This window comes from Orbicella faveolata, unplaced genomic scaffold (assembly GCF_042242905.1).
Source record: "Orbicella faveolata isolate gen_17 unplaced genomic scaffold, um_ofav_v1 contig_1, whole genome shotgun sequence".
Classification (NCBI taxonomy): Eukaryota; Metazoa; Cnidaria; class Anthozoa; order Scleractinia; family Merulinidae; genus Orbicella; species Orbicella faveolata.
In genome coordinates this window covers 3,258,918-3,278,723 of record NW_028301536.1, presented here as the reverse complement: position 1 = coordinate 3,278,723, position 19,806 = coordinate 3,258,918, and the positions used below count along the sequence as shown (strand labels likewise).

General features: G+C 38.5%; 1 protein-coding gene across 2 annotated transcripts; it reads left to right on the top strand.

Annotated features, from left to right (window-relative positions):
* Positions 1-26: 26 nt before the first annotated feature.
* LOC110052905 (elongator complex protein 2-like) lies at positions 27-18,329 on the top strand. Of its 2 annotated transcripts, none has more exons than XM_089285187.1 (24): positions 27-234; positions 986-1,082; positions 1,371-1,450; positions 3,797-3,953; positions 4,724-4,807; positions 5,284-5,348; positions 5,480-5,546; positions 5,941-6,096; positions 6,772-6,867; positions 7,315-7,418; positions 8,085-8,213; positions 9,505-9,561; positions 10,912-11,010; positions 11,917-12,018; positions 12,131-12,208; positions 12,368-12,437; positions 13,060-13,167; positions 13,887-13,944; positions 15,466-15,538; positions 16,297-16,483; positions 16,655-16,773; positions 16,928-17,049; positions 17,555-17,668; positions 17,896-18,329. In XM_089285187.1, exons 1-24 carry the CDS (start codon positions 67-69, stop codon positions 18,029-18,031), a joined length of 2,526 nt encoding a protein of 841 aa, XP_089141313.1. In that variant the 5' UTR covers positions 27-66; the 3' UTR covers positions 18,032-18,329. The 2 variants fall into 2 exon arrangements, with proteins under 2 accessions (XP_089141313.1, XP_089141308.1); XM_089285182.1 differs by having other exon boundaries at positions 11,914-12,018.
* Positions 18,330-19,806: the final 1,477 nt, after the last annotated feature.

Here is a 19,806-nt window from a genome sequence, read left to right as displayed (position 1 = left end):
TACAATGGGTAAAGAAACAACCGCGATAGATCAGCGGTTTTTCGTTAAAGACCAGACAAATCCATCATGGCGGACAAGGAGATGGTAGAAAGCAATAAACTCATTTCTTGTTGCAAATGTTCCTTGGAATACGTCAGCGTTGCATGTAACAGGACGCCTTTGTGTGTGGACTGGGGAAGGAATGGCTGGGTAGCTTATGGCGCTTGTTATTCAATTGCTTTGTATCGTCCTCAGGTGGGTTTCAAAGCTGTTCACGCTGATCCCAATTTGCACGTACAGATGAGAATATGTGCCCGTATTTTCAATCTTCCAATCATTGCTGATATTTTTGTGGCGAAATCCGCCATAGCCAGGGCAAACGTGCCACGAAATACAGCAGAATTGGGGTTCTGTCCTCGTGTATTGGTACACAAAAACCGATACAAAAGACCCAACAATATACAATGGCTAAACAAAGGCTCGTAATTAAAGAAAAACAGTACAATGGTTTTTCCCTCAGTGTACCGGTACAACAGGACACAACTGAATTGGGCTACAGTCAGTATTTCTGGAGGAATCCTGTAGCTTAAAAATTTCCTTCAAATTTGATTAACTGTGACATTTGCAATCTTAAAATCCAGTATACGTACAAAATTGTGTGGTATATTTAACAATTATTCCATGAAACCGCGTTGGATATGAAGTGATAAATAACCAACGAGCGCGTAGCGCGAGTTGGTTATGATCACTTCATATCCAACAAGGTCGAATGGAATAATTGTTTTAGTATATTCTTAATCGGGTTTTTGCCGCCGATTTTTATTTCAACAATTTTACAGAGCGGAAAATTTTTAAACTTGGCGCACTGTTTTCCATATAAGGTAAAACTCCGACTAATGGCTCATAGTCGGAGTTTTTGAGCCAATCAGAGAGCTAGAAATGCAATAGTCGGAGCTGAGAATATACTAAAAACTTATATTTGTTCTTTTCATTATTTTTTTTTTAGAGATCTAAATGTGGCTCATTTGGGAGAGTAGAGCATATTCTAAATGGACATAAAGATAGAGTAAATTGTGTTAAATGGATTCCTTGGCCAGAGTTTGGTTGGTTTTTGGTTTTTTTGTGCTGTATTTCTACATGTACTGATGGTGTTACTGTTTGCCAGTAGATACAAGCGTAGCATCTTGTTTCTTAATAATATGGTGTATCCAGTCATGCTCAAGGGGGGAGGGGTGGTGGGGACATGCATGTAGATGTTGTTGGAACATGAGTTGTAGTTCTCTGTAATTTTCAAACCTGACAAAAACAAAACAAAACAAAACAAAACAAAAAACAGATTTTCCTAGATTTGAGCAAATTTAGAAACAACTTGACTGTTTGCTTTCTTTCAGGGGCAGAAAATGAGCTAGTTTCAGGTTCAACCGATAAATTAGTTATTGTTTGGAAGAAAACTGCCAGTCAGGACTGTACAGTAAGTTACATGTTTATAATAAACATTTGTGCCAAGTTGTCAGGGCAGGATAAAACCCAGGTCTGATTGCCTGTAGTCTCCTCCGCAGCCGTTTTTTGGGATGTCACGCAACGCTCCCCCCCAAAGAAACAGCTGCTCACATCCGAACAGCATTCCTTTCACAAAATTAGCCAACCACCGCTTCTGTTCCATTTTCAAGAATGTTTTTCACCAAATTCGCCCTTTGAAACTTGTCCAATCAGAGAATGTTTTTTATCTTTGTATCCCGTCGTAGGAGATGTCACAAATGAATGTACAGATTTCCGGCTTTTGTTTATGGATGCCGAAAAATAGCGGTGGCCCTTGAACGACCTTTCTATTATAGTGTAGCTGAAGACTCTTCAAAGTTTAAGCTAATTATTAGAAGCTTTTAACTCAAAAAATTATTGTTGAGAAGGAAGATATCTATTTTAACTAATAATGGAACCAGGAAATCAAGTAGCTTTGCTCGATTTGTTGACAGAGAGTTCTGAATGCCGCTCTTTCCTCCTGATTTCAATCTGTAGGAAGCGTTTAGCCCTTGATTGACGCTTACAATTTGACTTTTCCAGAAAATACATATTCTCTCATTAGCTGAACATAGTGATGAGCACATGAAGGACATGTACTTAGGGCTTTCATTCACATTTTTTATTTGTCCGTCATGATCATAGCCTGCGAGCACCGCCTATTTTTGGTGACGTGTGGCGTGAAACAAAAGCCAGAAATCCCCTGCATGTTCGCACCACAGGCCTTTTCGCGTGCAAGCTTACATCATTCACACTTTGCCATTACATGTATGTGATCGGTCTGTTCAACAGGGTGCAAAGAAACCACAAACACAAAAGGAAAAGAATGTGGTTCGGATGTGAGCAGCCGCTTCTTTGAGGGGAGCATTGCATGACATCCCAAAAAATGGCTGCGGAGGAGACTAGATCACCTGGGGCAAGTAACTTTTGCTCTTGGGCAAGTGAAAATGTAGGTTTGATGGCATAGTCCATGTGGCAAGTGAAGTTAGCCTCAGTAGTATTGTTAGTGTTAATTTCCAATCAAAAACAATTTCAAAACTTCTGACTGCAAGTTAAGCAAAACAATAAGTGGAAAGCAGGGATTAATTTTAAATCCAAACATACTTTGCTCATGTTTGTTGTGCACCTGTTGGGCAAGTTATATTTTGGTGTTGTTCATGTAACCAATACAATGCTCCACAAGCTAAGGAATGCTGAACAAGCATGTCAAGTGACTGCATGTACGTATACCTGTACATGAAGAGCATTGTAGTTGGTCCCCCTGGGTACTACATGTAAAGTTGCCAAGCCTCGCCCTCTAGAGACGAGCCTCAACACATTTATATCAAGCCAGTTTGGATGCATGAGCCAATTTCTCACATCCAGCTTTACTTTGAGCTGTCACTGATTACAACCTTAATCTCCTTTGAAAACGATATAAACTCAAACCAGTGCAAGAAAAAGAAAATTTCATGTAACTGCATGATGGCACAGTCATGTACCTGCCGGAAATTCCCCAATCTTAGATGACGTTGTTTGTTTGACTGCTAGGAGTCGGACCAGGAAACTTTGGAAACCTTGGGAATAAATTGTCGTCAAAAATGTCGGGATTTTGTCAGAGACTGTACACAATTGTGTGGTTGGGTAATCTTCAAACATCTTGCCAGGGACTTCCCCCTGGGCAGGGGGGGGGGGGCACTGCCATACCTGGGCTATATAGGTATGTGCCGCTGTGAAGGGTATGTTTTTCAAGCAGTTTACTCTAGGATAGGGTATATAAATCAGAGCATTTGGATCTAGAATAGGGTATAATTTTTCACAAAACTGATTAGTTGGTTGAAGATTTTATCTAGACTAAGGAAACCAGGAATTGCCACTCAAAAATATAAAAAAATCAAATCAGCAAGTTTAAATTTATGCAAATCAGCCTCAACAGTGTCGATAGATGTGGGGATTTGGGGAGTTTACTCTAGTATAGGGTAGCAAAATTCAGCTGAACTAGCCCTGGTATAGGCTAAGGGTTCCAGGGTCCCAGCGGCACATCCCCACCCAGAAATTCCCAAAGTACCCCCCCCCCCCCCCGGGGGGACTTCCATGGTTAAAAACTCTGTTGCATGTTGTGACAGTGAAGCCGTTTACAGTGCCACACAAGCTTAATTAGACCTGGTCCACTCACTAATCTTGAATTACAGACAAGCTATATCTACATTGTACTGTAAATGTAGATTTTGGTCAAAGTTTGTTTACCTACTGATACACAGTATTCATTGAGGCAAGCTTTGCTACATGGAATTTATTATAAAATTATTTGTGTTTTTAGTGGGAAGTTTCCAGCATCCTTGAAGGGCACCAGGGGGCAGTGAATTCAGTGGCCGCGATTACCATTCCAGTATCCAATGATGGAAGGACAAGAACTATCATAGTTTCTGCATCTACAGATTCATCAGTCAGGATATGGGGTCGGGAACAATCAGAAGGTGAGATCAGATCTCCCAGAGCAATTAGTCAATAATAATATTATGTGCACATGTTCGTGCAGATTACATGTATTATTAATACCCCCGGTAGTTTATTTATGTTAGTACTCAGTACCGAGGTTTAAACAAGTTACATAGATATACATGTGTACTCTTGTTAGATATTCTTACATTTTTGAAAACAACATTTTTACTTTAGTTGACATTTCCTCTAAGAACATGATGGTGTATACTGTATGTGCATGCATGCTTATAAAGAGTGCTTATTGTGGTGTAGTTATAATGATCAAACAAAGGCATGCCACAAAATATAAAGGTTAAATCTTTAAAAAAATTTAAATTAAGTGACGGCATGCAAAGAAGATCATGTCTAATAGCTTAAGGCTAGTGGATTTTGCTGCCAGGCTTGTGAGGTATGTCTTTTACTTCCTCAAATGGGGAAGTCTTTTTATTATTATTATTTTTATTTTGGAGGCGGGGGAAATGTCACATTTGAAAATTACTGTATCTTGAGATCAAATTTTGTAGGGACCAGTGAGAATGAGTTTCAGGCTAGTTCATGTGTATCATACATGCAGTTTCAGCTCATCCAGAGGGCAAGAGCGAAAATTAGTTTTCTTTGCACCCTGAAGTAAAGAAATAATGACAAAAAGCAGATAATTAACCCTTGGAGAATTTTTCACTCCTAACTTGTGTGGGTGCCCTGTGGTTTTATTTCTTTTTCATGCAAAGTCTAATAATTAATAAATTTTTATCTCCTGATCTGTCAGGTAACTTTGCCTGTTTACAGACTTTGTCATTTGGAAAAGGCTTCATTTTAGCTGTTGTAATCGCTGTTCTTCCTGGAACAACAGGTATTACTCCTCAAATATACTGCATTTTATGCAAGAGTTTTATTAAGATTTTTTGCAGTAAGACAATTTTTGGTTTTCTCAGGCAGGCAAATCTAAAAAAAATTGAACAGATCTTCCATGTAAGAAAACATTTCCTAATGATGCATCGATGGTCAAACCAGGCACTAGCAAAAATATTCGGACTCACTTAGTTCAAATGCTTCAATCAGTTTGCTTGGGGTGAATGGTACAAGGTTTTAATCGAAACCCCTAGTTACTGTGATCTTCCATGCAATTGAACAGGTGTGTTTTGGAATTTTTGTTAATCCATTTGTACATGTCTACATGTATCAATTTATCATAATCAATATATAAAAAATTATACAGTTTTTAATTAATAATTATTTTGTTATTGATACCAAAAGCTGTACTGACAAGATCATTATTTACAATCCAAAACTTATTCAATGACATTATCTTGTTCAACTACTTTGCAGTTCCTGTAATTGCATGTGGAGGAGAAGACAGCAAGGTGCACTTATTCACAGAAAAAGATGAGAAGGTAACTGTACTTGTATACATAAACATGTAAGTCTAACTTATTGATGCACATGTACCTTTTCTTTCTCCTTATCTACTGTAATTTTCTACCCTTTTCGTGTTACCTTTTCTTCACTCACTGCATGCTGGCAGTTTGTAAAGGTACAGAGTTTACTGGGCCATGAAGACTGGATAAGAGGTGTTGACTTTGCATTGGAAGGTTAGTTTCTTGGTTTAATAATTCAACTAATGTAAATTTATATTAGCTAGTGAAAACTAACAAGTTAATGTCCCAACATTTCAGCAACTTCATCATGCTACAATCAAGGAATGAATAAATGAGGGCAAGCTCAAAGGCCTGCAGATTTACATATTAAATGAAGTTAAGTTAGACAAAGACTTAAGAACGGATGAATCTTTTTGTACATTCAAGAGGGGTCTTAATAGTTTGATGTACAACATTTCATTAATTTAACAGTCAAATTTATTCCTGCATTATTTTTTTCAACACTTTGAAACAACTAAGGATGAAGACATTGCAATTAAAGACCGTGTAGGCGCAGTCCCTGAGGACCTCCTCATCTGAAGATTCTAAAGATTCTTTTTTTTTACAGATGGTGGTGATCTTCTTCTTGCTAGTTGTTCTCAGGATAGCTTCATAAGGATCTGGAGAATTTCTCGTGCAAATAAAATACAGGAATACAACACTTTACATGATGAATTAGAAGAACTGAAACTTACCTCAAATGTCTTTAGTGTCACTGATAGAGGTATATATTTAATAATTACATATGTTTCTCTAATAAAAGAACTTTTTCATACAGTTGTAATTTTGAGGAAAGTGCATGATTTCATGAAATAATCAACTACAAGATATATTGATTGACAAATTTATAAACAAACAAATACAGTCATGTATCAAAATTTATCTTGTGTAAGTTACATGACACTTTGTTCGTACATCAGGTATCAGCCACAAAAAGAAAATGCTGGTAAACTGCTGTTCAGTTCCTTGCAAAATTTTGTCCATTGGCTGGCAAATTATCTTCAGTGCTTGCAAATTTTCATTAACTTATCAAAAATTGGAAGACATACTTGCCCTTTGTTCTAGCAAAGTATTGCTCACAGGCTGGAAAAATTCCATTTGACCTTTCAAATGAACTTTCGTTGAAAAATTGTGGGAACAAAGAACAAAATTTGTGCATTTTGCTGGCATTACTTTTGCACAAATAATTAAGGTGTAAAGTGAACTACAGTCATGTATACAGGACTGACTGTGATAGCAAATTCTGTAAATGTTCGAAGCAGTTAGCTCTTCTGTTTGCTCTCAGTGCAAAAGGCTGTTAATTTTTGTCAAATATGTTTTTGTGAGCTTTATAGATTTGCTGTATTGTACAGTACAGTTGAGTACACTGTACTAAAATCAGGTGTGTTTTTCATTTCAGGTGTTGACAATGAGTTTTCAGTTGTATTAGAGTCGGTGTTGACTGGGCATGAAGGGTGGATTTATGGTGTCCACTGGCATCCAGCCATTAGAAAAGGTGAACAAATTCATAAGTTGTTACTCTTAATTACTAAACCAGTTCCAGAAGTGTTCAAATTGCTTCCTTCTGATTGACCAGAAAAATGTTTCTCTGGCCAATCAGCTCAGTCTCCCAGGATGATTACACCCTTCTACTTTGTAAGTTCCCCTGGCCTCCTCATTTTGACCTCAGGAACTTTCTTCCTGATTTTTATTTTTTCTTTTAATTTTTTTTATGAATCTTCTGCCTCTTGAAAGCAATTATTTAATAATTCTTCATGTTTTCCCCTTTGTCGTTATTCTCTTCTGTCATAATATTTTGTAAGGTTAGAGTACTGTACTCACTCTTTCTATTCAATGTCACCCTCCCTCATACACCTACATGTACCTTTAATCTCCCTCTGACAGTGGAGGACTTGGGAAAAGTGCCATCCAGTTGTCTGTTTGTTTGTTCTTTATATTACAGATGATGGCAGCTTCACCCAGCCAATGTCACTGTTGTCTGCATCAATGGACAAGACGTTAATAGTGTGGACACCAGATCAGGAGTCTGGTGTTTGGCTTGAGAAAGTAAGCAATGAAGAATAAAACATTGTCTGGCCATGTACGTGCACATAACATGAGAACAATCCTCCACCAGGTAGTTCTTCTGTTTGGTGGACAATAATTACTTTCATTGATAGGAAAGACTTACACATTTTTTAAACTATCATCTACAGTACAGTACATATAGCTTCTCAAAATTCATGTATATTAGTGGTAGAACCATTGGGCCACTCACATCAAATTAGAGAGCGGAAAAGAGTTTGGTACTTTCCTGCTTTGTGGTGGCCATTTTGAATTGTAATGTGCATGTACATGTATGCTCCCAACTGCTGCAAGATGAGATATTTGTGAACTGGCCAGAGCTCTAAAATGTTGTAATTCTAGTTAAACGTGACTTCCTGATAGTTGCAAAATAAATATCTATCGATACCCCGCAAGAAAAACCAGTCATTCAAATTTGCAAAAACGGGTTCCCGCAAAATACAAGCGCAAAATTAATTAAAACTTCTGCAAAAGTTTAGCGCCACATGGTAAATTGATGGGATTCTCCTGTCTCTCCCTTGTGAAAACTCAAAATAAAGTCCCTTGTACAAGCGTACCCCTTACTTATCAGCATCTTTCACTGCTCTTACACTATATTATATTGTGTAGCTTACTGTTCTACTGCTGATCTTCTCCGCCCTTATGCAGGTTCGTGTTGGTGAAGTCGGTGGGACCACTCTTGGTTTCTATGGGGCTGTGTTTAGTCGTGATGGTCAATCCATCCTTGGGCATGGATATCAAGGAGCATTTCATCTGTGGAACAACATAACAAATATGGTATGTGTAGAAACTTTAGGTAAAGTCTCCATACGAACCAAGTGGCCCATCAGGCCAGAGCTTATCCTGGTTTCAGTAGTGTGAAGCAATTAGGAGTATTACTATTCTCCCCTGGATGGGATGGGAATGTTATTCCATCGCAGGGCTACCCCCAGCATTAAGTTAGCTGGTACCCATTCATGCACCAGAGTGTCCGAGAGTGATACTTTGAGAGTAAAGTGTCTTGCCCAAGAGCACAACACAATGTTTGCGGCCAGGACTCAAACCCAGACAGCTTGATCTGGAGATGAGTGCACTAACCATGAGGCCACCACGCCTGCCAGCAAGTGTGTAAAAACCATCAATAATAGCATTATTATCTTCATGGTACACATGTACGACTACACTTGTAATAACATGTTAGTAATGCATACATGTAAAAACAAGCAGTGATATTAAAATTATTACCTATGTGACAGGCATGTATGTTTTAATGCCAGGTGAGGGTGTAGTGCCTTCTTTTGGCTACGCAGCTGTAGTTCTTTGCACGCTTTGCAGACCTAGGACGCTAGTGTATCTTTTTCATCGACGTCTCTTCATAATGGTTTTTGTTTTGTGTGTCAAAAAATACTCCAAGGATATAAAATATACATCTATGCACATGTACAGTGCATGATTTTATTGCATTATTGGAGTGTGGATATCAAAACAATTGCAAAGAAGTCCTTACAGTACTAGAGAAGTGTTACTCATGAATAGGCCAATTTCGATATATTAAACTAACTTTGTTCCGAGACTTAAAGGAATAAAACAAAAGAAAGCAATTATTCGTCCCTCATCCTCTATGTGATTTCTTTCATTTTATTCCCCTGAGCCTCAGATTCAATTTAGAATTTTAATATATCAAGGGAATAAAATAACTTGGCCGTGATTCTTGATTCTTCCAGTAAGTTAGCTTCTTCCAGGCGTTTAGTTAGTCAAGCCTCTCTCTCCTGTTTTGCTCCGCCTTTTTTTTGGCGTGGAGCCCCATCTAACTGATCCCCTGGAAGAGGCCACCAGTAAGTTAACTTATTTTACAATTATCCCTAGTCGTTTACAATTATTATTGACTAGGTAACTAGTAGGTAACCACTAGGAAAAAACGAACCACGCACGATTGAAATGAAAATTAACTTAGATCAAGAATTGCCTTCAATACATGCACCCCTTAGCGTTCAGAGATTATCTCTAGTTCACCGATGTGATGTGCCATAGACAGCAAGCGTCGTGCAAATGCACCAATAAGATTTCTTTGTTTACTTTTGATTGACAGAGTGAAGAGAGATGGGAGCCTGGCGTGACGGTTGGTGGTCACTTTGGTCCTGTTCAGGTAAGACACTAATACCAGGGGCTTAAAACTAGCGGGTCCGAACAGAAAAGGTGTGATGCAGTAAACTGGGTTCTACTAAAACGTGAAGGTTTCGTTCACTTCCACTCTGGAGCGTAAATGTCTAAAGAAATTGTAAGGCACCCCAGCTGTATGAATTAACATCTTTTTTGGTGCATTTTTTGTCCTGAGCTAATGAGAAAAGGCAAGGTTTTCACAGTTGAAAGCAAGATTTCAATCTCGCGCTGTGAATAAGCCCCGGCGAAGCGATCGCAGCATTTCAACGCGAGGTATCATAACATTGTTGGGCGCAACATGTTGCTTGCGTTTGGCCACGCTGTTGCGACGTGTAATTACGACATGTTGGATGTTGTTGGCTCAAGTAAGAAAACTCTCTACTCTGGTATCGAGTAAACTTGTGACGTTCTCATAACAATGCTCAAGCATAAGCAAAATCTATTCAGTTTTGATAGTTTCTTATTGTTTCTGCTTAACGAGTTTGCAGAAGTCCTTGAAGGAAAATCTGACGCATTCAACTTAGTTTATTTGCGTGTTACAGAGAGCACACTTTTTTTACTGAGTGGATGTTTTCAACTGTCAACAAATCTTGACAGAGATTTCTTTCGCTATCTTTTGTCCAGCAATTTCATCAACGCAATAAAAGGCTACCAACATTATGTGTGTTTCTTCAACATAATGAAATTTAAGACTACGAAAATGAAATAGACAAGGAGTTTCGAGAGCTCGAGCAACAAAAGCGAAATCGTTATTCGTGTTGATTAAAGAAAGCGCTACCGCAACTTTACTGATTATCCCTGCTGTCTTCTCATATTAACAGCCATATAATATTTTTTCAAATAGTTTTATCAGTCTTACATGTGAACATGTTTAATAACTAGAGATATCAACGGTAAGCGTTCAATGTATCAGTTTACACGAAAGTTCTTGCGGAAGTCCAGTGGGTCATGTGTATGCATCGAGTGCGATGTTATTCAACCACAATTAATTACACAGAAACATATTGAGAAGTGGGCCTAAGATTGCAAAAGAAATTGTGAAAATACGCCACTGGTGGCTTAAAAATAAATTAATAAAATTCGATTTCCGGTTCGACGAGAGGAGATTTTTGGTAGCATTAATTTCACCGGAAGTGCGGAAGGAGCACTCGTGCCCGTTCTACTCCTCAACACACATTGTGCCAAGAGCGGAATGTCCGTTTCACAGCCCGACCTTTTTCCGCCCTCTTAAGACAGTTGGACCCTGCTATCTTTTCCAATTTCTGTGGTTAACGTAGATGAACAGTTACCTTAAAAATTTTAATTTTTTTATTTTTTCATTCTCTGCATACCACAGGATATTGACTGGGATCCTGTTGATGGACAGTTTCTTGTGAGTGTCAGCAGTGATCAGACAACCAGATTACACGCTCCGTGGAAACAACACGGACGAAAGGTTAGTTCGAGATATATTAGGCGTTTATGTTAAGCAACATACAATTGCTATCGAGGAACGCCTGTTTCTGGACTCTGGAAATTGTTGAACTGAAATGCATGAAGTACTTAGAGCTTCATTAATAAAGCTCTGTGACTCACATGGCCAGCAGCCTTGCAAATTCATTGGAACAAGAGAAAGTGTTTACATTAGAAAAGAGTTCAACTCCCACAGAAAAGGCCATTTTCGATATATTAAAATTCAAACTTGGCTACGAGGCTTGGGAAACAAAACAAAGGAAATCAAATTATTCATCACTCAACTTCGATTCGATTTCGTTTCTTTTATTCCCGCAAGCCTCGGAGCCAAGTTAGAATTTTGATATGTTGAAAATGACCAGTTGGTTTGGGACACCAACATGGCCGCTGTTTCATTGTTTTCCTACACCAATATGGTTGCCCTGACGTCATTTGAAAACTCTCTATGCTATGTGAAGTAGAAATCTTTTCCCTTCATGTTTGGTGGACAAGTTCACTTTAACTTTCACGAAAGCGGCCTGAAGAAACGTCAATAAATTCTTACCTTTGGCGCACGCGTTTACCGGGACTGGAAGACGCATCAATGTATCATCAGAGGTTTTAAAGAGCCATTGTAAAAAATACTTTATTGCATTTACTTGCTACGAAGTTTTGGGGAATATTGGTCTAGTCTCGTGTGTTTTTTCGTTGTTGCTGTTGTTGTTTTTTTTTGTTTTTTGCTTTTGTTTTTGTTTTTGTTTTTGTTTTGTTTTGTTTTGTGTGAGATTTTAATGTTATGGCCAAACCAACGGCAGTAAAGCTTGGTTATGCTAATTACGTTTCCTGCCTTGCGCTTTCTTACATGTTTATGTGTTCTTTACTTCATTATTCGTTGTGCTTTTCCCAGCAGTGCTTGTGGTGTGAAATAGCCCGTCCGCAGGTTCATGGCTATGACATGCAGTGTTTGAGTATGCTCAGTAGATACAGACTGGCATCTGGCGCCGATGAAAAGGTAACGGCATTATGGATTATTGATTTGTCGCGGGCTTTGCAGTGAGCCCGCCATGTACCTGTAGAATGCATGTCCACTTCAATTGTTTTACACCCTTACTTTCTCATTTCAGGTCCTAAGAATATTCAAAGCACCTCGTCAGTTCATGGAGACATTTCAAGGACTTTGCAAAATTAAGGAAAACGATGAGGTACATTTAAATATCAGCCATGTTGAAAGAATTTTACGTCTTTGACATATAATAGAGGCACCTCACTGATGTGGACACTTTGATCAGGACCTTTAACCCTTGTATCAGCGAATTTCGACTTCAGCAACTAACAAATGGCTTTCTATAACTTAACTTCAGGTGGCTGATAGTTTGCCTGTAGGAGCGAGTGTACCTGCTCTTGGACTTTCAAACAAAGCTGTCTATGAAGGTGAGAGACTGAATGCCGGCAATTTAGAAATTTGTAGATTTTGCAAGTTTGCCTTCTTCTTTCATTTTTTCATTTTTTTTTTCTTTTTTTTTTTTTTTTTGTACAGTCTTGTTCAAAGCCATGTTTTGACGTTTGCGTCAATGTTACTATTCTTAGTTATAAATTAATTTATCGATTTCCAAAAAAAGAAAAACCTACTTGGTAGGTGCAAATTTAGCATCAAAGACGAAGGAAGGCGTGAAATGAGAGAGTTGCGTTTTGGGAGCAGATTAATCTGCATACTTATCCAAGGCACTACAACAGTTTGAATCTTACCTTACCTAGAAACAGGCGCCAATTCTTCCCCTACTCCAGAGACTGCAAGCGAGCTCTACAGACGTCCGCGTTCTCTCTCTGATTGGTTGTTATTTGCGCGGGAAAATTCAAAACCGAGTGAGAACCAATCAGAGACGTTGCGCGGATATTGTAGAGCTACGTCATCAGTATGGAATTTTTCATTTCTGGTCCAGTCTCAGACGAGCGGGGAAAAAAAATAAGCACGCCAAGCGATACGTTTTTCTTGACTCAGTCTTAACTCTACTGTCACAATTTTCAAAATTATTTCAACGTGTTGTGTTTACAGGTGACATGGACAGTCTTAGAAGGGACCTGGAAGACCCAGCGAGGCCTATGAAATCATCAGCCTTTGCCAGCGAGGAACCGGCACCGTTCACACCAGTGTCATTAAAAGGTTTGTTATTTCTATTCCTATTTATAATGTTTCCTAGAGCTGTTTACTTGCGACTCCTTGTAACGACAGTAGCAAATACTGCGCCAATCAGAACTGTCCTGTAAAAAACGCGGGAAACCTAGTAGAGCTCGTGGCAAGCGCAGAAAAACTTGTAACTGTTCGAAACCGCGGGAAACAAAAATGCGGGAAAATATCTGCTGTGTCAAGCGCCGGAAAACTTTCATTAAGTTAAAAGCGCGGGAAAAGTTACATGGGTGAGATCAGGGTTGGTTTTTGTTTGAATGTGAGTGGCTGGTTTGACGTAAAATTTCTCTTAGTTCTTTTTTTTTTTTTAAGCCAATTAGGGAACCCAGCTAGTGTGGAAACGAGGCAAATACTAGGATTTTTATCTATTTCACGCATGCAGAGTACAAAGAACCCTGGCAAGTAATCACACTGTCTTTAGATTTTGTTGTAATAAGCGCCGCAGAATTGTTTCAGGCAGAAGGTAATGACTTGCCTTGATATACTACCAAGTTCTCAGAACCAACGATAAAAGTAACGAGCATCGACCAGTAACGAGAAATGATATTTTAAGCTTACCTGAACTGCAAAAATCGTGTCCTCCTCTCAAGTATTAGATGTAAGTCAGCTCCACTGAGGAATTCATCTCGTATATTTGATTTCATTACAGTGTCTTTCATGATCTGTTCTCTTTACTTTTACTTTTAACTTTTCAGAACCTCCAACGGAAGATATCCTTCACGAGAACACACTTTGGCCTGAAGTACAGAAACTGTGAGTGAAAACCTCTGGGCACATTCCACTCTACACTACCTCGATTTTTTGTCCAATTTAGCACCGTTTCTTTGTTGCCAGTTTTTATGTTATCATTAAAGTCAAATAATTTCCTGTATTCTACAACAGTCAAATGATAAAGAAGGAGAAGCGTTGGTTATGGCTTCGCTTATGAGAAAAACATAGAGCCGATAGAAATTGTTAACACTCTTTTTAAATGAGAATATATTTTACATGGGTATCAAGGCTGAAATTTGCAAAATTTTAAAAATATTTTAAGAATAAACCCGAGGCTGAGATTTTGAAAAGAATATAATTTTATGTGTTGAAAATTTGTAAATGCAATACAATTATATGTTTTTAACTAAACTTATAAAATTCTTCCTTTCTCTAAACGGCAAAACTAGCAAAAAAAAAAAAAAAAAAAAAACACCAGTAGGCGTATGTTCGATGCTAAAACCATTTCTGTAAGAAGTCATGTGTGACATATAAGGCTTTCCACATGTTCGCTATAATCGAAGAATATTCACAAGAATATATTTATGTTAGCCTTGAATGGGCAGAAAAATAATATTCAACCTGGGCCGGAAAAACAATATTGTTATAAAAATAGAATGTGTTATTGCTTCTTTGACGTAAGAATTTTATTTTACCATGGAAATCTAGCATTTAGAGAGTTTTCCCCATTTTGAAAGTTTTTTTTTTTGTACATGTAAAAGGGGCTAGGTCACGGTGCTTTAGGTAAATGTGTTTCTTTTGGTTAGTTATGAGCACTAAACTTCAAATTGACAGAGTAACAGCGTTTTACAGGTAAAATCGTGGCCACATAAAAAGCAAACATACTTTCGAGCATGTTCAAACAAAATGAATCAATCAATCAATCAATCAAGTTTTATTTCAAGAAGCTGACAATTAATAGTTGTAAAACTAATGAACTTGTGGCCCTCTGTGTAATCAAACCTCCTTAATCATGTTTCTTATTTAGATCATCTGACTATTTGATTTTCCTAGGGTACGAGAATTGAAGTATGTGTAAATGACATTTTCATACATATGGATGTAAACTTGATAAAAGTTTTGCCGACGTTTTCCAATCTATGCTTCTTTCTATTTTCGTTTTCTATCTATGTTCCCTTTTCGCTTTTTGTGGGTTTCTCTTCACTTCGTTTTCAGTGTCAATCTGTGATTGTAATATTTCAGTTACAAACCAGTTTGTCAGTGTCAAAGTTGCGTATGCTTCCGTGACCTAGAAAACGTCGTCACGCAGCGTGACGACTCAAATAACGGCTTCGTGGGAGACTAGGACTAACCTGAAGCTAACATGTTGTGAGCTAGCTCGTCGAAACAACGTTACTCGAAGGAGAATTGACGCCGAAGATTAACGAGCGTTCTCAACAAAACGCAAAATTTGATCGTTTTTCCTTGTTTTGCGGCTACCTGTAGCAGCTGCATGTGGTAATCTGGAAGAAAGTGATATTTTGTTTATCGTTTCGTTTGCCCTTTCCGTTTGTTTTTACATAGATACGGCCATGGATACGAAATATTTTGTGTGGCTTCAAGTCCTGACGGATCTTTGCTAGCTTCTGCGTGTAAGGTTTGTATCTCTTCTGTTGCTTAAAACACGCTAGAAGTACATCCACAGTGTGTCGGAAAAAACAACCTTGCATACAGGTTGTTTGGTCTGGCTTTTATATGCAACGGCTAAACACGTTCTTGTTAGCCCTATATAGATTGTTTTCTTAAAAAAAGGAAAAGAAACAAATTAATATCTACATTACTTACTTTCGGGCGTAACAGTATCGGCCGTTTAATTTTGGGACACTTTTTATCTCACTTTCGGACGCTTGGCTAAAACATAGCTAACGTAAATTTACGCCCACACAACATGTTTTAGAGTGAAACAAGGTTTTAAAGATACACCGACGAGAATGTAGAAAAACCCTGTCGAACCGTTTAATACGTATCTCAAGCAATGTCTCAACTAGAGTTAGCTCCATAAAGAAAACTAGCGGCTTTGGAGCTATTTAAAAGTGTTATACTGTACTGTAAATATTTCGGACGTTTACAATTTCGTGCGCTTAAAATTTTCAGACAGTTTTATTTTCGGATAATTTTTTGTCCAAAATAAAAATCGTCCATAATTTTTTGCAAGGAATGTATTCAGAATCTTAGACTACTCGTTAATTCCCAGTCCTGTTAAAATTCAAATTACTCGCTCATGCATCCATACACAGATCTTTCGAAATAGCAGATATCAATGCTCTTCTTCAAAGCTTCTAAGAGCAAATGACACAAGTATAAAATATCTCTTTGCACGATTTTCCGTGACGCGTTCTCTTGTTGCCTTTTTAGGCCTCAAAACCGGAACATGCAGCTCTAATATTATGGGATACTGGCACGTGGAGACAAGTTTGCTCGCTTCCCTCGCACGCACTCACTGTAACTCAAATGACTTTTGATCACAGTGGCCAGCGGCTTCTCTCTGTGTCACGTGACCGTTGTTGGTCCGTTTTCAAGAGAAAAATGGAAAGCGAAGAAGGTGAGACTTCTAGGAACGGCTTATTAACCCCTTGTGAGACAACTATCGTTATCCAGACCTCAGAACCAATTGAACCATGAAAAAATGTTGGATTCTATGGAAGTACAAGTATTTTTTAAAATTTATTTAGAGAGAGTAACTAACGTGATGTAACTTGTTTTCTTATTACAGGACCTCTGTTCAGACTCGTGGCTCGGAGTGACAAAAACAATCAACATGCCAGAATTATTTGGTCATGCGCATGGAGTGGAGATGATAAGTACTTCGCTACAGCTTCAAGGGACAAAAAAGTAAGCTCAATCCGGGACCCGGAACTCTCAAGTTGCCCTCCCCCCCCCCGCCCACAAGCCTCCCCCCGCCCTCGTCACCCCTCGTGATCTACAGTGCGTTGTTGTTGTTGCTCATACTGAGTTCTAATATCGATGCTGTTTTTATTTACCGTAGGTTATTATATGGGGTGATAAAGGCCCTGCTGAAGATGATTGGCAAGCGGTTTCCAGTCCTTTAGATATTGGTGAACCGGTTACAGCTGTAGATATCGCACCAGAGGTCACTGAAAACTCCAGGTAGGATATGGTCTGATTTAGCTGTTGAGTCGTCTTAGCTTGTGCACACCAACGTCCTTCAATGAGATAATACAAGTCTTAATTAGTTTTACTGTTAATAATTATTAATCAATTATTAATGAACTATTAATTAATTAATTAATTAATTAATTAATTAATTATCTAACTAGCTCTTGTTAATCTACACAGGTAAAACCAATGTTGGGGATTGGTCTAAATGAAGGAGCACACTGCCCTCTCATTTCGTCAACCCCTTTCCTGTTTATTGTTCGTGCCGTCCTGTCGTTTTTCTCGTCAGTTTATTTTTGTTTGGCTTTTTATTGGCCCTGATTATTTCCCAGCCTTTTTCTCACCGCGGGGCAAGAACCTCAGTTAACTAAGTCTTATAAGCCACTCACTGGCAAAAGCAACATTAGCATGTCAAAAGTTACTCAAAGATTTTATCCAGTGGCAAGGTATGGCGCGTTTTATTGGTTGATGCTGTCTATTGTTATGGTCTTTTTAGATACACTCTTGCTATTGGCTCAGAATCAGGCCGTATCTCTCTTTATTCCTGGTGTCGGAATGGAGACACAAATACAGGTGACCAGTGGATTCTTCTTCAAGCTTTGGAACAATCGTATCCTTGTTTATGAAAAGCTATCTACGTTCGAAAGCTAGGAAATGCGTTGCTGTTTTATAAATCTTCATAGATTTATTAAAATCTTCATAGATTTATCAAAGCTAATGGGTTAATGTAGAGGGAGAGGCTTGTGCTGCTAAAAAATAAATAAATCACCCTGCACTTTGTGAAAAGAACTTATTTCTTCCAATCGATTTTTCCTTTACGTTACCTGTCTTATCCAGCATTTGTCACGTGCTCGCCGTGCGACGGTTGCGATGGAGACGAAAAAGAGACTTTGACGACAGCTCATGTTTACAGCTGGCAAGCTGTGGCTTGGATCACAGTGTTAGAATATTTAATGTGACTATTTCAGCGTGACTAGTTGTGTTACTGTCACACAATACTACCTTGAAATTATTCTCGCCTACATTCAATGTAAGCTATAAACCTTGGATCAAACTGCGCCTGCAATGTGGAGCCCTCTACACAGGCGCTGTGGTTTTAGTTGACGACGGCGCTTCCTTCATGTAAACGTAGCGAAGGGTCTCTGTTTTTGATGGATGACAGCACAACCTGTTTCAAATCAATAGAACAGAGAAGAGACTATCAGTGATAACACTGAAAATATAAATTGCGACGCCTTTTATTGAAATAAAACGATTCAATATTAACGTAAGCTATCCAGAGGCTTTTATTTATTTGACGTTTTTCGTTACAACAAGTGAGGATGATTTAACGAAACGATTCGCAGTTCCCAGTGATAATTTTTTGAAATCTATTTTCAGTTTCGTTGCATGTACTACTAGTGTCATATTGCTCACGTTTTCGTGATCTCATACGTCGCGCGTGGCAACCTAATTTATTTCGCATACTGCTTTACAGCAACCTCACGAAAATAAAACCAACAGGTGGGACAACGTTTCATCAGTCAGGCTGCTAAGTGCTTAAAATAACCATTCACAATTTACCCCGGAAGAGGTTCATGGATCATCCGCCCTTGGTTGCAGGCATGATCCTTTGTCACTGTGCTGTTGAGGCGCCTGGTTGACCAATATCTGATTTACCCTACCCTACATATTATCTTGATTTACTGTTGTATCCGGTAACCCCACTCAAAGTCGCAATTCAAAAGCCGTGTCTACTGTCCTGATAGCCTACAATATCAAATCACTGATATGAAGTCGCCGGATAACCGAATTTGGGCACGGCAAATACCTAATCGTACTTTTTTTTGCTACCTGTTGGCGGCAAACATCACACTTTTTTGGTCTCTCTAAGGTTATAATGGCTCGACTGTGCCTTGCTGAAATACGAATCTAGTCTCGACCAAAGCGCCTGAAATACCATCGAAACATGCCAAAAAGGTTCCATTAGGCATATATTCCTTTTGATTTAATGTTTTTGAGAATGTGGTGGTTTAACGGATTGCTCGGTAGGGTACGGACTTGTCGCTAATCAAGTTTTTCTCTGGAAGTCACGTGAGTCGAGTTCCTGGCCTATCAGGAGTCGAGAATCGTGTCTCTCTTTTCCTCAGCCCTCTCCATTCCACCCCAACCCTATTCCAGACCCCACCCTCACCACCCCTCCAATTGTGCGTGTGACAGTTTTGGTTTTTGCGTGTTTTTTCGCTTCTCACTCCAAAAAGTAAGGAAAACTGGGGTTAGTTTGTCTACATCTTACCGTTATATTGACGTCATATGGCATTCTGTCTTCTTTGAATAAATACTTGGATCATTCTCTTCTCCTTCAAAAACGAAATACTCTGTTTGCAAGAAGACAGTTCCTAATTCTAATTAATGTCGTTTTTGTGGGAAAGTGTTTTAAAAATAGGTTTGAAAACTTGCTCTTTACATTTGCCACTAAAAGCATTTTAAAATAAATGGTAACCTTTTAAAAGCAATGGTAACGCAAAGAAGCTTGTCTTGAAATGAATCCAGAGCAAAATAGGTTCAGTGAGTCTCTAAACCGCTGACTAACGCGTTATATGTAAACAATTCAAGATGGAACCTTTTGTGTGCTCATCTCACAATAAATACAATACAATAAAATTTCAGTTTTTTTTGGAAAATGAAAAATCTGACCTGACTAACTTGAAAATTTCATTTTTCTAATTTCCTCGTGCAACGTCTGATTCTCTGAATTATTTACGGATA